The 15,000-nt window shown below is 47.7% G+C and overlaps 2 protein-coding genes and 12 non-coding genes across 14 annotated transcripts in view; 1 reads left to right on the plus strand and 13 right to left on the minus strand.

Annotated features, from left to right (window-relative positions):
• Positions 1 to 15,000, minus strand: part of LOC130092588 (uncharacterized) — a 309,454-nt gene that overhangs the window by 30,462 nt on the left and 263,992 nt on the right. The window lies entirely within an intron of this gene.
• Positions 1,110 to 1,182, plus strand: trnaa-agc (transfer RNA alanine (anticodon AGC)). Its single transcript has one exon. It is a non-coding gene; the product is annotated as a tRNA-Ala (tRNA).
• Positions 1,296 to 1,367, minus strand: trnaq-uug (transfer RNA glutamine (anticodon UUG)). The gene has a single exon. It is a non-coding gene; the product is annotated as a tRNA-Gln (tRNA).
• On the minus strand, positions 1,474 to 1,545 carry trnaq-cug (transfer RNA glutamine (anticodon CUG)). The gene has a single exon. It is a non-coding gene; the product is annotated as a tRNA-Gln (tRNA).
• On the minus strand, positions 1,754 to 1,825 carry trnaq-uug (transfer RNA glutamine (anticodon UUG)). Its single transcript has one exon. It is a non-coding gene; the product is annotated as a tRNA-Gln (tRNA).
• trnaf-gaa (transfer RNA phenylalanine (anticodon GAA)) lies at positions 1,951 to 2,023 on the minus strand. Its single transcript has one exon. It is a non-coding gene; the product is annotated as a tRNA-Phe (tRNA).
• Positions 2,122 to 2,195, minus strand: trnai-aau (transfer RNA isoleucine (anticodon AAU)). The gene has a single exon. It is a non-coding gene; the product is annotated as a tRNA-Ile (tRNA).
• On the minus strand, positions 4,671 to 5,766 carry LOC130092450 (histone-lysine N-methyltransferase 2D-like). The gene is made up of 2 exons (XM_056260306.1): positions 5,274 to 5,766; positions 4,671 to 5,183 (listed from the first exon to the last, which is right to left on the minus strand). Exons 1-2 carry the CDS (start codon positions 5,748 to 5,750, stop codon positions 4,674 to 4,676), a joined length of 987 nt encoding a protein of 328 aa, XP_056116281.1. The 5' UTR covers positions 5,751 to 5,766; the 3' UTR covers positions 4,671 to 4,673.
• trnaq-cug (transfer RNA glutamine (anticodon CUG)) lies at positions 11,551 to 11,622 on the minus strand. Its single transcript has one exon. It is a non-coding gene; the product is annotated as a tRNA-Gln (tRNA).
• trnaq-uug (transfer RNA glutamine (anticodon UUG)) lies at positions 11,831 to 11,902 on the minus strand. Its single transcript has one exon. It is a non-coding gene; the product is annotated as a tRNA-Gln (tRNA).
• Positions 12,028 to 12,100, minus strand: trnaf-gaa (transfer RNA phenylalanine (anticodon GAA)). Its single transcript has one exon. It is a non-coding gene; the product is annotated as a tRNA-Phe (tRNA).
• On the minus strand, positions 12,199 to 12,272 carry trnai-aau (transfer RNA isoleucine (anticodon AAU)). Its single transcript has one exon. It is a non-coding gene; the product is annotated as a tRNA-Ile (tRNA).
• trnaq-cug (transfer RNA glutamine (anticodon CUG)) lies at positions 13,497 to 13,568 on the minus strand. Its single transcript has one exon. It is a non-coding gene; the product is annotated as a tRNA-Gln (tRNA).
• Positions 13,777 to 13,848, minus strand: trnaq-uug (transfer RNA glutamine (anticodon UUG)). Its single transcript has one exon. It is a non-coding gene; the product is annotated as a tRNA-Gln (tRNA).

Consider the following 15,000-nt stretch of genomic DNA (forward strand, 5'->3'; position numbering starts at 1 on the left):
GAGAACAAAATCCACATTCGATCAAAGTCGGAAGCTATTGCAGATGCTCGATGGTGTTTTAAAAGGAGTTTTGAGCAGGACCACTCTGGAACACAGGCCTCCACCACCCGGAACAAAACATGAACATTCAATGCACGCGCCACAGCAAACTTGGCAGAAGCAGGTCCCGCCGAGATTTGAACTCGGATCGCTGGATTCAGAGTAGATACGCTAATAGATACGCCCAACGTGGGGCTCGAACCCACGACCCTGAGATTAAGAGTCTCATGCTCTACCGACTGAGCTAGCCTGGCAGCCGCTGTGAGCTGCTTGGGGCTGGTCGCGGTTTTTATCCGTGCCTAAATTGCGCCCGTCATCCGGAGCCTCACATTTCGCACAGGCTTGGCATAGCGTCTCGCGGGTAAAGTCAGGGTTAAGCCTAGAGCCAGGCTCAGAGTGTACTTTGTTTGTTTAAGCCATATATGTTGTTGGGGGATACAATTTCACCCAGTAGAGCAGGCCAGTAATATGCACAATCCCAACCCGGAGCTAAAGTTCCGTTTCGGGTCTGTCAAACCGGAACTTGACCTACAAAAAACGCTAGTACATATGGGCGTATGCCAAATCGATTGACCTGATGCCTGATAGGTTACAAGTTACTGGTGCCCTCCTTATGAGAACAAAATCCACATTCGATCAAAGTCGGAAGCTATTGCAGATGCTCGATGGTGTTTTAAAAGGAGTTTTGAGCAGGACCTCTCTGGAACACAGGCCTCCACCACCCGGAACAAAACATGAACATTCCATGCACGCGCCACAGCAAACTTGAGCTGATGTAAACTCTCACATAACACCCGCTGTCTTCTTTGCACACGAGGCAACTGAGCAATCATACCCCTAGACCAACGAGCCAACACACACACATCCTTCCTGCTGCTGCCTGGCCGCAAACATTTCCGTTTGCAAGGCTTAAAGCACAAAGGTTTAATTAAATGTACAACTAAACGGTAGCCAGTGCAAAGTTGCCGACACAGAGGAAATACGGTCTCTTTGCTTTGTGGGCATTGGAAACCACGCTGCAGCACTTTCACACATGCTGTGGGATGGACACCTTCTCACCACATCGTCGAGGGGAATTAGCTCAAATGGTAGAGCGCTCGCTTAGCATGCGAGAGGTAGCGGGATCGATGCCCGCATTCTCCACGCGGTGTACTGTCCTTTTACGCTCACTTCAAAGGGATGTTCAGTTTCAACGCCACATCAGCAGTTGCGCATCAGCTCTGTTTTTTCCCGCCCTTCCCCAAAACAAGTTAAAAAGTTTCCACCAAGATTTGAACTTGGATCGCTGGATTCAAAGCCCAGAGTGCTAACCATTGCACCATGGAACCACCACATGCTGGTCTCTGGTCGTCTGAGAGGCAGATAGCGATGAGGCTAGGTGGAATCAGAAAAGTTTTTTTCGGACGAGGTCCTGCGCACATTCCTGGCAAAAGCAGGTCCCACCGAGATTTGAACTCGGATCGCTGGATTCAGAGTCCAGAGTGCTAACCATTACACCATGGAACCTTGGCGTGGGTAGCCTTTTCCCACCGAGCAGCAGAGGTGTTTAGTCATTCAGCCCAGAAGCGCGACAGCAAAGATCACGTGAAGCCTTTTCTTTTTAAGCCCATGTTTCCCCGATCTCGACTGGCTTTTAGAGTGCCAGTTTCACCGCCACATCAGCAGTTGCGCATCAGCTCTGTTTTTTCCCGCCCTTCCGCAAAACAAGCTAAAAAGGTTCCACCGAGATTTGAACTCGGATCGCTGGACTCAAAGCCCAGAGTGCTAACCATTACACCATGGAACCACCACACGCTGGTCTCTGGCCGTCTGAGAGGCAGATAGCGATGAGGCTAGGTGGAATCAGGTTAACAGGAGATGACGTTTGCTCACTGGAGACCCTCGACCAAAAACACAGGAACCAGGTTGCTCTGCCGAAACCCGGGATCGAACCAGGGACCTTTAGATCTTCAGTCTAACGCTCTCCCAACTGAGCTATTTCGGCCAGGTCTACTGGCAAATGGTTTGTCCAGCAGGGATTTCTGGGAGACCGCCCGTCACTTTCGAGGTGAGCAGAGCTGAGGGTCCCAGAGAGCAAAAGTGTGGCCAGTACGGGGATCGAACCCACGACCTTGGCGTTATTAGCACCACGCTCTAACCAACTGAGCTAACCGGCCCCGCTCTGACTCCTTTTATCCCCAATTTCCCAGGAATATCCTAGTTGCCCTAGTCAGCTTGAAGAGATTAAAAGCAAAGCCTGAGAACGGGCTCGTCCGGGATTTGAACCCGGGACCTCTCGCAACCTAAACGAGAATCATACCCCTAGACCAACGAGCCAACACACACATGTCCTTCCTGCTGCTGCCTGGCCGAAAACATTTCCGTTTCCCAGGCTTAAAGCACAAAGGTTTAATTAAATGTACAACTAAACGGTAGCCAGTGCAAAGTTGCCGACACAGAGGAAATACGGTCTCTTTGCTTTGTGAGAACTTGACCTACAAAAAACGCTAGTACATATGGGCGTATGCCAAATCGATTGACCTGATGCCTGATAGGTTACAAGTTACTGGTGCCCTCCTTATGAGAACAAAATCCACATTCGATCAAAGTCGGAAGCTATTGCAGATGCTCGATGGTGTTTTAAAAGGAGTTTTGAGCAGGACCTCTCTGGAACACAGGCCTCCACCACCCGGAACAAAACATGAACATTCCATGCACGCGCCACAGCAAACTTGAGCTGATGTAAACTCTCACATAACACCCGCTGTCTTCTTTGCACACGAGGCAACTGAGCAATCATACCCCTAGACCAACGAGCCAACACACACACATCCTTCCTGCTGCTGCCTGGCCGCAAACATTTCCGTTTGCAAGGCTTAAAGCACAAAGGTTTAATTAAATGTACAACTAAACGGTAGCCAGTGCAAAGTTGCCGACACAGAGGAAATACGGTCTCTTTGCTTTGTGGGCATTGGAAACCACGCTGCAGCACTTTCACACATGCTGTGGGATGGACACCTTCTCACCACATCGTCGAGGGGAATTAGCTCAAATGGTAGAGCGCTCGCGCAAAAGCAGGGGTCCAATCTTTGCGCCCCGCACGCAAGCGAAAAGGACGCAGAAAACGCGAAAAAACGCACAAATTTGCCCTGCAACAATATTCGGGCTATATTCCTGTACGTTATGGAAGAGTTTTAGTTACATGTGAAACAAGTCACACTCCGCGGGCTGGGCTCGAACCCCTGTTCTGCACGACTAGTGTGTGATCAACTGCGCATGCGCCTTCATTTGGTTATCAATGTGACATATCATTATATTGATTGATATTAATTGTGTATATTATTTAAAAAAAAAAACATATTACATGTTTATGGTTTAATAAAACTAATACAAATGTTTATTCAAATATGTGTTTTTTTTGTGTGTGGGATTGATTGATGTGATTTATCTGATTTATTTTAGGACACTTCAAATGTTTTATACACACAAATGCACACAAATATCGAAATGTAATTTTTTTTATTAAAATGAATACACACAAATATTGAAATAAGTACACACACACGCATAAATATATGGACATACACACAATATATGTGTTATTTACAATGTATACTCTATGAAAGAGTGGGTGGGCCCATGTACAGTTTGCACATTCCAGTCCCAAGGCAATTAAAAGCAGCACAATGAATAATAGTGTGAACAGTATTTATTTACTAAAACTACAAGACATTAATGAACAAAAATAAACAACTAACAATGTAGAAATAGAATAGAACATTCTGTAATATAAATAAAACAAACAAGACATTACAGAAAGATTGAGAGAGAAAAAAGAACATAACTGTAATTACACATAGATATTTATTTACAGGTATTTACAAACAATCTTTTTTCTGTGTTGAAAGATTTTTTATTATGGAGGTGGCTGTCCAGGTTTTTTCTGCTGGCGCTGTTCTACCAGCCACTCCTCTAAAGATTTGCCACCAGAGACACTGGGGCAAAACGTGGCACTGCCGAAGCGGCTGTGGCCGAACTCCTTGGTTTTGGGCTTGCCACACTTAGAGCATTTGTTATATGCCACTTCACGGACATATTTCCTTTTGTGGGCTCCACTGGCCTCCTCTTCTGCCCTGCGTCGTCTGTTCCTCTGAGTGAAGCGGGACACAGACACCGGGGCAGTGGGAGCAGGAGCCTCTCGCACGTCAGGAAACACTGGAGTTGGAGCCAGGAGAGGAGCAGCTGAAGCGCCACCTGCACCAGCTGCCAGCAGCGTGGGCGCAGTGTTCAATAAAATGAACTGGGGTAGTGGCACAGGAACTGGGGGAGGAGTAGGAGCTGCTGGGGTAATTGGCCTCACAATTGCAGCACTGGCAGGTCGTCTGCCCGGCCGTAGCTTAGGAGCCTGTCCCGCTCTGTTAGGAGGAAGGACAAACTCGTGCCGGGCCCCTGATGTGGAGGGAGCCTCATCCAGCTTTTCCCGCGGAGCAGGAAGCTGTGAGCTGGCCACAGCGATGCGGTCTTCTGCAGCAAGGCCCTGGGTAAGGACAGTCACTTCCTGGGTGTTCTCCCTTCGATTAAACCTGCAATCAAAAAATGTATTCATAATAAATAACTGCTATCCCTTTCTTTCAAATGTCAATGTAAAACCATGCTTACCACTGAGTGAGAGTCCTCTGATTCAGCATAAACAGCTGAAGTGACGTGGCCTCCATCAGAGTTTGGCAGTTCAGCACCAGGTCTCGGATGTGGTGGTAATCCGTGAGCACCTTAGTCCAACGAGGAAGACGGACTCCATCCTTCTTAGTTGGGGACTTGTGAAGTGCACACAGTTTGATACACATGGCCTCAACTAAGCGACTGGTGCTGGGCCACTGAGCTGGCCCCCCAGGATGACCAATCAGGCACCTCTTCACACTGTCCACACCCGGTGTCACTCCTGTGTTTTTTGGAGCCTTGAAGCGTCCGTGGGTCAGTTTGGGCTGGTGTCTGGGCTGATAGTGGATCTTCCTCTTGTCCCCATCAGGAAGAGTAGTCCACAGACGGATGACCTCTGTGACCTGCTGCTCGTCCAGGTAGAGTGCCTGACGGAGGGACACCAGGTACTCAGCCAGATCCTGCACCTTATCCCAGCCTGCAACGCCATCGGGTCCAAGAACAGGAGCCTGCAGGAAAGTATTACAATAACAATACACAGCATGTTAAATGTCAGAGTGTAAAAGCAAATAGAAACTAATAATGAGAAGCTTACTTACAGGAGCCTGGTCTGCAACACTGGACCCAGTTGATGTTGCAGGAGCAGAGGCAGCACTTGGCTGGACAGAAGGCTGTGGAGGAGACTGCAGAGGAGGCTGAGCAGGGCGCAGAGGAGGAGACTGCAGAGGAGGCTGAGCAGGGCGCAGAGGAGGAGACTGCAGAGGAGGCTGAGCAGGGTGCAGAGGAGGAGACTGCAGAGGAGGCTGGGCAGGGCGCTGCAGTCCTGTGGGTGGCTGTAGTGAGGATGGTCCTGGTGCAGAGGGACAGGGGTTGAAGGCCTGGGGGCCGCTGCTGTGGACTGGGACAGGCTCAATGGGGTCATAGAGGACTGGCACTGTGAGGTCCTCAGGTTCCTCCTCAACAAAGCCTTCGTCCTGCACCACCTCATCAGTCATCTGCTCCACCAGCCGATCCTCCTCTTCTGGGTTATCCATAACAGTCAGGGATTTCCCAGACTGACTGTACAGATACTCCATACCCAGCAGCTCCCCTGCAAAAGAACACACATACAAAGCACATTCACATTATTATAGCTATAGTGGCTATTTGTCCATAACAAACTGAAACAAAAAAAACAATCAAACTTTTCAAACTTTGATCGTTTGTAGGCTTGACGCAGTTTAACAGATCAAAAAATTAAAATAATAAACAAGAAGATAATAAGCATAAATGCAAAATAAAGCAAATTCACTTTAGCAAAAGAAAACAAAGAAATAAGGCTATTTCTGTCGTACAAACAGTCAAATTAAGCCTAAATTAAACAAAGTACAAATAACTCCAACAATAGTTGAATTATTTAAAATACAATATAAAAAATTTACACTCATACACCTGTATAATGTATAATCTTTTGTTTGAGTTAACATGAATAATTCTCACCTGTGTAAGCCCCTGGAGGCTGGTAGCGATCATCCAGGGACATCTTCAGCACTTTGCGGCTGAGCCGGTCCATTGCCTCCCTCTCAACGCTACTGTAGGTCCTCAGGGCAGTCTTTCCCCTCACTGCTTCATCCATCCGGTCCTGGTTCCAGCGCATCAGGCCTTCCAGGAGATAGGCCTGGAAATGCGCATCACTGGCACTGGTCCCTACAGGTCAAATAAAGTCAAATATATGTTATCTATGTATTCAGTACGGCAGAATAGGTTATAAAAGTTTAAAGTTTTTTGCAGGTTATAAAAGTTATAACCTACCTGGGATGAAGCGATTTAAATGGAGGTGGAAAGACTCCAAGGAGGTGGAGCCACGAGCACAGCGATAGCAGCTGAGCTCCACACCACCCTTCTTCAGTGTGTCTGTCTTCTGGTACAGAGGGAAGCCCTCTGGGTCCTGAATACAGGCGATGTGCCTCTGCTGGTCTATCCAGACCTGTTGGATTCGCTCGTGGTCCAGCAGTGGTACACCCAGAGTGTCCCTCCCCTTCTCACTGTCCATCTCATCAATGAGCGCCTTGATCCTCCAGGTGGTCTCCTCCACTCCTCTGGTCCGCTTGCGACAGTGCAGTGCCAACTCCTTCCTGGTGATCAGCTTATCCAGAGCCTTCTCTGAGACTGGACCAGCTCCTCTGGCCTGTAACTCCCCCTGTTTGGCCAACCGTAGAGCAGCGACATCATCTGGATCCAGCTCAAAGATGCACCTGGAAAGCCGAGCCATGAAGGTGCCGTAAAGCTGATGAGCCTCCGTGATGACACCTGCTGCAAAGCGCCGCATGAAGTGCCAAATATCTAGGCGCACTTGGAGCTCATCCCACTCTATGAACATGGCTCTGACCTGCGACTGTCTGTGTGCGTGTGGGCTGCAGCAGTCTCTGTCCACATACATGACGGCGGGTGGTGCCACTCCCGCCTCCCTGTACCTCTTCATGAGACCCACCGCCATGGGCCACAATCCATGCCCCTCTGCCGCTGTGAGGACTGACACCAACACCTGGCCGTGCTCATTGCCTACATTAGTGCACCAACCAGCAGTGTTGGCAGCAGCGCCGGCCAGTTTTTTGGTGACCTATGTAAAAAAAAAAAACAGTAGAATAAACAAATTTCAGAAAAATTTAAGATAATAACAATTGTTATTACTCAAACTTGACTTTTTATACCTTTTTGGTGGAGTCCATCTTGAGGACAGAGCCAAAGACTGAGGTTATTTTGGCCTTGACCTCAGGTAGCCGCGAGAGGACGTCCCTGGCATACACAGACAACAGCCACTTGGGTTTGGGGATGGGTGGGAGGGGCGGGGGCGCAGAAAAGAGTGGAGGCTCAACGATGGAGGAGTCTGTGAAGGGCTCACAGACAGTGAGGTACTCCAGCGTCCGCTGTGACCACGCTGATGTGTGTTGCTCCTGCAGCTTTTTGTGAAGCTGTGTGACACTGTTGCCCCGGGTCCTCTCCCGCATCATTATGACTACACGGTAGTCACACGAGTACCTACAGACAGTCAAATAATTCTGTTCAGTGCCACATCTTATTATTTCAATGTTAATATCAGTAAATCAACGTATTTGATTTTATACAGTACAACAAATTACAGTGCATTGCTCTAAATATGAATGTGTTCTACCTGTATGTCAGAATGGCGGGGAATTTTCTGCGGTGTCCCATGTCGAGCTGTCCCAGGATGTCTTCAGACCAGGCTGGATACTTCTTCTTGCACCCTTTGCACTCCAGATACTCTGTGGCCATGTCATACCACCCGTCTATGTCCAGCACCTTGCGCACAGTGCGATAAAGGCCAGCAGCTGTCAGCTTGTGGTTATTGCAGGCTGGCTGGACACAGACAAGTGGAATGGACCACATCTTCAGCGGCATCTAGAGGAACAGAGGGCGGCAGAAGAAGATATCAGGAGAAGTAGGGGGCTGGGTGAAGACGGTCGGGGGCTGGGGAGGGTACCACCAGAAGTTGGGATGTGGCGTCAGCTCAGGCTTCCCTGTTTTTATGTTGGCCCTGAACAGAGTCTTCCTGATCCAGTCCTGCTGGAAAGATGGGAGTTGCTCTTTCCAGTGAACAGGAAGCTCTGCAGGCGACTGGGACACCTGGCCAGGGGTCCACAATGCTGGAGGAGCAGGATAAGGGGCAGGAGCAGGGGCAGTAGCACGAGCCGGGGCAGGAGCAGGGCCTCTCGAGCCTGCAGTGGCTGGAGCGTAAAAAAACACAACAAAATTATCTTATTGTTTTAGACTTTCACTGCATGACTTTCTCAGCTCTGCTGGACAGCTACTGCGATTACAAGGTTTACTGCAAAGCATGTATGATTAGTAGAGAGACGACATGATGATGAAAAGATGGAAGGAAGCAGTGAAAATCATCCTGTTTTTCATCCAAGCACCATTAGAAGAAATACAAGAAGAAAAAAAGATGGGATCAGCCAAGTGTGAAGCGAAGCAGACCAAACACTACAACAGCCACTTATTCCAAGGGGAGTGGGGGAAGTGTGAGATGACAAGAATGAGCTTTAGTCAGTGATTACGATAAAAAATGAAATCAAACCTTTTACATACACCTTTAAATTCTCTTTTTTCCTTTGAGGATGTTCACTCAAAGAGTGAATGTAGATTGACACCTGAGAAGTGCCATTCCTCTGTGTTGTGAAATAAAATAATATGATATGTCATTTAAAAAATACTGTTTTGTTTTATTTGTAATTGTTTGTAAAATATTGTTTAAGATTTACATACCTTGAGGAAGTTGTTCCTCAGCTTGCGAGGCTACAGTTGCCATCTCCACGTCATCTTCCTCCTCAAAAAAATCCGTAGCAGCAGAGTCTGTAAAATAACATAAAACACTAAGCACATGTCACCAACACACTTGTATGCGTTAAGTGATACTCACCACATGTAAAGAGCTGTCTCCGGGCTGCGGACTCAGACGCAGGAGGTACACGTGGTCCTGCAGCTGTTTAACACGTATTTTCGTTAGACATATATACTGCATAATATATACTGTAATGATTTTAAAGCTTGCAAATCACTTACAGGTTTTGGCTGGAGACAAAATCTTTTGTGCCAGCTGTGAAGCAGATAAATGCTTCCCCCGCGCCAACAGGGCCTTCACATTGGTCGCCAGCAGTGGCCTGTTCTGAGTGGCAGTAGGTCGAGGAGGAACAGACACAGTGGCAGTGGGCACAGCAGCAGTGAGGGCAGATGCAGCGGGCACAGTGGTGGTGGGCACGTGGGCTGGAGCCTGCCTCTTCAGCACGTATGCTTTGAAAAGGGCCATATTGGTGTTAGGCCTGGCCTTTGCCTTCTTCAGGTAGGTGATGAGAGCCTGGGCCTCCTTGCTTGGGTCCTCATACACCTCCTTCATTGACCTACCCTTAAAATCCCCAAACTCCACCATCAGACATCCAGAGTCTCCTGTCCTCTGGGCCTCCTGCAGCATGGCCTGTTTTTTCTGATACACCTCCACAGCCTCGCCTACCTCCCTGATCTGCGAGGTGTATCTGAGGAACAGGTGTTTGTTGGCCGACAGCGGGTTGTCCCTCTCCTCCTCCCCCAAAATGCTGCTGACCAGATAGCAGGCATACCCCAGTGAGTTCTCCAGCAGCCACAGAAACCTCTGACCCTGGTGTTTCCCAAACTGGATCTTGCAGTGAGCCAGAACCAGGAACTGGTCTGCAGGATTCCCTCCATTCTGCCTCACAAAGGCAGTGGCCTCAGCCAGGACCTCCTCCTTACACCTGGCCCTCCCTGCCAACACGATCTCCCTCCTATTGGCCTCCTCAGTTGGCCCCATTAGGAGTCGACCCTCAAGAGTTCTTCGTAAAACCGGGTATGCATACATAATCTGAAAGGACACAGGCATAAACAGAACGTTACATAGCTGTCATATTCCAACTGAAAGTATTTTACTACAGCATTTGTTTTTTATGTAATTAATTATTATAATATTATAATAATTAATGATTATTATTATTATGAGCATAAGCATTATTGTTTTTTTATACAACTGTGAATCACTTTGAATTGCCTTGTGTACAAATTGTAAATAGTGTGATGAACTTATTAATAAGAAAATAAATAACACTTCTTGGTACAATCTTGCTGGTATCATGCCATGCTTAAATCGTTTTGTTTTGTTTAGCTTTTGTGGCAGAGATTACTAAGAAACACCAAATATAACATAAAGGCATTTATTACAATTCATAATAATATGATCATCAAACAGATCTAAAACTTAAAATGGTATATCAAATCGTTTTGGTATTTCTTTTATAACATAGTTGAGAATCATTTGTTGAAACAAAAAAAAACTTGTCTTTAAATATGTATAACATAGTATTTAAAAAGATAACATAAATATGTATACTGGTGTATAACATAGTATAGTATAACATATATGAATTAAACTTTTTTTTTAAAGGTTTTAGTAAAAATGTTCTTGTGCTCAAAATAATGTAATGAATGACACAAAAAAAAAAACTAAATTAACAACAACAACAACAAAATGGTTTAAGGAGGATATAGCTTAATTAGCGGTCGGCTAATTATCTTGACAGTAGTGACATGTTTTTTACTGTATATCATGGTAAAGTTGCAGGTTCACATGTACAGAAGAAAACATGTGCTATTACACGCTAGCTAGCTTTATTGGCATGTTTAATTGTCTAAAAACACACACTGTTTATGAATAAATAATGATCGATTATACAGTCGTGAAGAATAGACTTACCTGTTGCAAAGATTGCAAAGATGACGATAATAATAGCGGTCGCCGATTGGTCAAAAGTAAGCCACAGGGAGCAGAGCCAGGAGAGAAACGCGATTGGTCAAAAGTAAGCCCCAGGAGAGAAACGCGATTGGTCAAAAGTAAGCCACAGGAGAGAAACGCGATTGGTCAAAAGTAAGCCACAGGAGAGAACGCGATTGGTCAAAAGTAAGCCACAGCAGAGAAACGCGATTGGCTCACGTGGGCTTACTTTGGGCTTACTTTGGCTCAATCGGTAGGAAGCAGTAGGCGCAAGCGAGAGGTAGCGGGATCGATGCCCGCATTCTCCACGCGGTGTACTGTCCTTTTACGCTCACTTCAAAGGGATGTTCAGTTTCAACGCCACATCAGCAGTTGCGCATCAGCTCTGTTTTTTCCCGCCCTTCCCCAAAACAAGTTAAAAAGTTTCCACCGAGATTTGAACTTGGATCGCTGGATTCAAAGCCCAGAGTGCTAACCATTGCACCATGGAACCACCACATGCTGGTCTCTGGTCGTCTGAGAGGCAGATAGCGATGAGGCTAGGTGGAATCAGAAAAGTTTTTTTCGGACGAGGTCCTGCGCACATTCCTGGCAAAAGCAGGTCCCACCGAGATTTGAACTCGGATCGCTGGATTCAGAGTCCAGAGTGCTAACCATTACACCATGGAACCTTGGCGTGGGTAGCCTTTTCCCACCGAGCAGCAGAGGTGTTTAGTCATTCAGCCCAGAAGCGCGACAGCAAAGATCACGTGAAGCCTTTTCTTTTTAAGCCCATGTTTCCCCGATCTCGACTGGCTTTTAGAGTGCCAGTTTCACCGCCACATCAGCAGTTGCGCATCAGCTCTGTTTTTTCCCGCCCTTCCGCAAAACAAGCTAAAAAGGTTCCACCGAGATTTGAACTCGGATCGCTGGACTCAAAGCCCAGAGTGCTAACCATTACACCATGGAACCACCACACGCTGGTCTCTGGCCGTCTGAGAGGCAGATAGCGATGAGGCTAGGTGGAATCAGGTTAACAGGAGATGACGTTTGCTCACTGGAGACCCTCGACCAAAAACACAGGAACCAGGTTGCTCTGCCGAAACCCGGGATCGAACCAGGGACCTTTAGATCTTCAGTCTAACGCTCTCCCAACTGAGCTATTTCGGCCAGGTCTACTGGCAAATGGTTTGTCCAGCAGGGATTTCTGGGAGACCGCCCGTCACTTTCGAGGTGAGCAGAGCTGAGGGTCCCAGAGAGCAAAAGTGTGGCCAGTACGGGGATCGAACCCACGACCTTGGCGTTATTAGCACCACGCTCTAACCAACTGAGCTAACCGGCCCCGCTCTGACTCCTTTTATCCCCAATTTCCCAGGAATATCCTAGTTGCCCTAGTCAGCTTGAAGAGATTAAAAGCAAAGCCTGAGAACGGGCTCGTCCGGGATTTGAACCCGGGACCTCTCGCAACCTAAACGAGAATCATACCCCTAGACCAACGAGCCAACACACACATGTCCTTCCTGCTGCTGCCTGGCCGAAAACATTTCCGTTTCCCAGGCTTAAAGCACAAAGGTTTAATTAAATGTACAACTAAACGGTAGCCAGTGCAAAGTTGCCGACACAGAGGAAATACGGTCTCTTTGCTTTGTGAGAACTTGACCTACAAAAAACGCTAGTACATATGGGCGTATGCCAAATCGATTGACCTGATGCCTGATAGGTTACAAGTTACTGGTGCCCTCCTTATGAGAACAAAATCCACATTCGATCAAAGTCGGAAGCTATTGCAGATGCTCGATGGTGTTTTAAAAGGAGTTTTGAGCAGGACCTCTCTGGAACACAGGCCTCCACCACCCGGAACAAAACATGAACATTCCATGCACGCGCCACAGCAAACTTGAGCTGATGTAAACTCTCACATAACACCCGCTGTCTTCTTTGCACACGAGGCAACTGAGCAATCATACCCCTAGACCAACGAGCCAACACACACACATCCTTCCTGCTGCTGCCTGGCCGCAAACATTTCCGTTTGCAAGGCTTAAAGCACAAAGGTTTAATTAAATGTACAACTAAACGGTAGCCAGTGCAAAGTTGCCGACACAGAGGAAATACGGTCTCTTTGCTTTGTGGGCATTGGAAACCACGCTGCAGCACTTTCACACATGCTGTGGGATGGACACCTTCTCACCAAATCGTCGAGGGGAATTAGCTCATATGGTAGAGCGCTCGCTTAGCATGCGAGAGCTAGCGGGATCGATGCCTGCATTCTCCACGCGGTGTACTGCCCTTTTACGCTCACTTCAAAGGGATGTTCAGTTTCACCGCCACATCAGCAGTTGCGCATCAGCTCTGTTTTTTCCCGCCCTTCCGCAAAACAAGTTAAAAAGTTTCCACCGAGATTTGAACTTGGATCGCTGGATTCAAAGCCCAGAGTGCTAACCATTGCACCATGGAACCACCACACGCTGGTCTCTGGTCGTCTGAGAGGCAGATAGCGATGAGGGTAGGTGGAATCAGAAAAGTTTTTTTCGGACGAGGTCCTGCGCACATTCCTGGCAAAAGCAGGTCCCACCGAGATTTGAACTCGAATCGCTGGATTCAGAGTCCAGAGTGCTAACCATTACACCATGGAACCTTGGCGTGGGTAGCCTTTTCCCACCGAGCAGCAGAGGTGTTTAGTCATTCAGCCCAGAAGCGCGACAGCAAAGAGCACGTGAAGCCTTTTCTTTTTAAGCCCATGTTTCCCCGATCTCGACTGGCTTTTAGAGTGCCAGTTTCACCGCCACATCAGCAGTTGCGCATCAGCTCTGTTTTTTCCCGCCCTTCCGCAAAACAAGCTAAAAAGGTTCCACCGAGATTTGAACTCGGATCGCTGGATTCAAAGCCCAGAGTGCTAACCATTGCACCATGGAACCACCACACGCTGGTCTCTGGCCGTCTGAGAGGCAGATAGCGATGAGGCTTGGTGGAATCAGAAAAGTTTTTTTGAATTCTGCATTTTACAACGCTATAACTGCCTACATGCGCCGGAGTCAAGCTATTATTCGAGCGATCTGTGACAATTCCCGTGTGCAGCGGCGGCGTTGACCGTACATGGAGCGTCGGTTTGGGGTTAACCCAGAGCATGGTGGGATAAATTTATCAATGAAGACGTTGTGTTTACAACGGCACGCGCATGCCCAGTGTTGGTGAATGGTCACGTGATCCGCGTTTTCAGTCGTTTTAATGTGGACGGAGATCAATTCTAATACGCAGCTAAAACGCTGGTGTGGACGGAGATCGTATTCGTTTTAATTCTCCGTTTCTAAACTAAAACGCAGTAGTGTGGATGGGGCCTGAGCTAGCCGGGCAGCCGCTGTGAGCTGCTTGGGGCTGGTCGCGGTTTTTATCCGTGCCTAAATTGCGCCCGTCATCCGGAGCCTCACATTTCGCACAGGCTTGGCATAGCGTCTCGCGGGTAAAGTCAGGGTTAAGCCTAGAGCCAGGCTCAGAGTGTACTTTGTTTGTTTAAGCCATATATGTTGTTGGGGGATACAATTTCACCCAGTAGAGCAGGCCAGTAATATGCACAATCACAACCCGGAGCTAAAGTTCCGTTTCGGGTCTGTCAAACCGGAACTTGACCTACAAAAAACGCTAGTACATATGGGCGTATGCCAAATCGATTGACCTGATGCCTGATAGGTTACAAGTTACTGGTGCCCTCCTTATGAGAACAAAATCCACATTCGATCAAAGTCGGAAGCTATTGCAGATGCTCAATGGTGTTTTAAAAGGAGTTTTGAGCAGGACCTCTCTGGAACACAGGCCTCCACCACCCGGAACAAAACATGAACATTCCATGCACGCGCCACAGCAAACTTGAGCTGATGTAAACTCTCACATAACACCCGCTGTCTTCTTTGCACACGAGGCAACTGAGCAATCATACCCCTAGACCAACGAGCCAACACACACACATCCTTCCTGCTGCTGCCTGGCCGCAAACATTTCCGTTTGCAAGGCTTAAAGCACAAAGGTTTAATTAAATGTACAACTAAACGGTCGCCAGTGCAAAGTTGCCGACA

This window comes from Rhinichthys klamathensis, unplaced genomic scaffold, assembly GCF_029890125.1.
Source record: "Rhinichthys klamathensis goyatoka isolate OS25496 unplaced genomic scaffold, OSU_Roscu_1.1 h1tg000176l_1, whole genome shotgun sequence".
Lineage (NCBI taxonomy): Eukaryota > Metazoa > Chordata > Actinopteri > Cypriniformes > Leuciscidae > Rhinichthys > Rhinichthys klamathensis.

Excerpts from the sequence above, each read along its gene's own strand:
- LOC130092450 (XM_056260306.1), bottom strand. The coding sequence starts at position 5,750 with ATGGAGTATCTGTACAGTCAGTCTGGGAAATCCCTGACTGTTATGGAT. Across the intron at positions 5,184-5,273 it reads GTGTTGCAGACCAGGCTCCT|GCTCCTGTTCTTGGACCCGA; the intron begins GTAAGTAAGCTT and ends ACTTTCCTGCAG.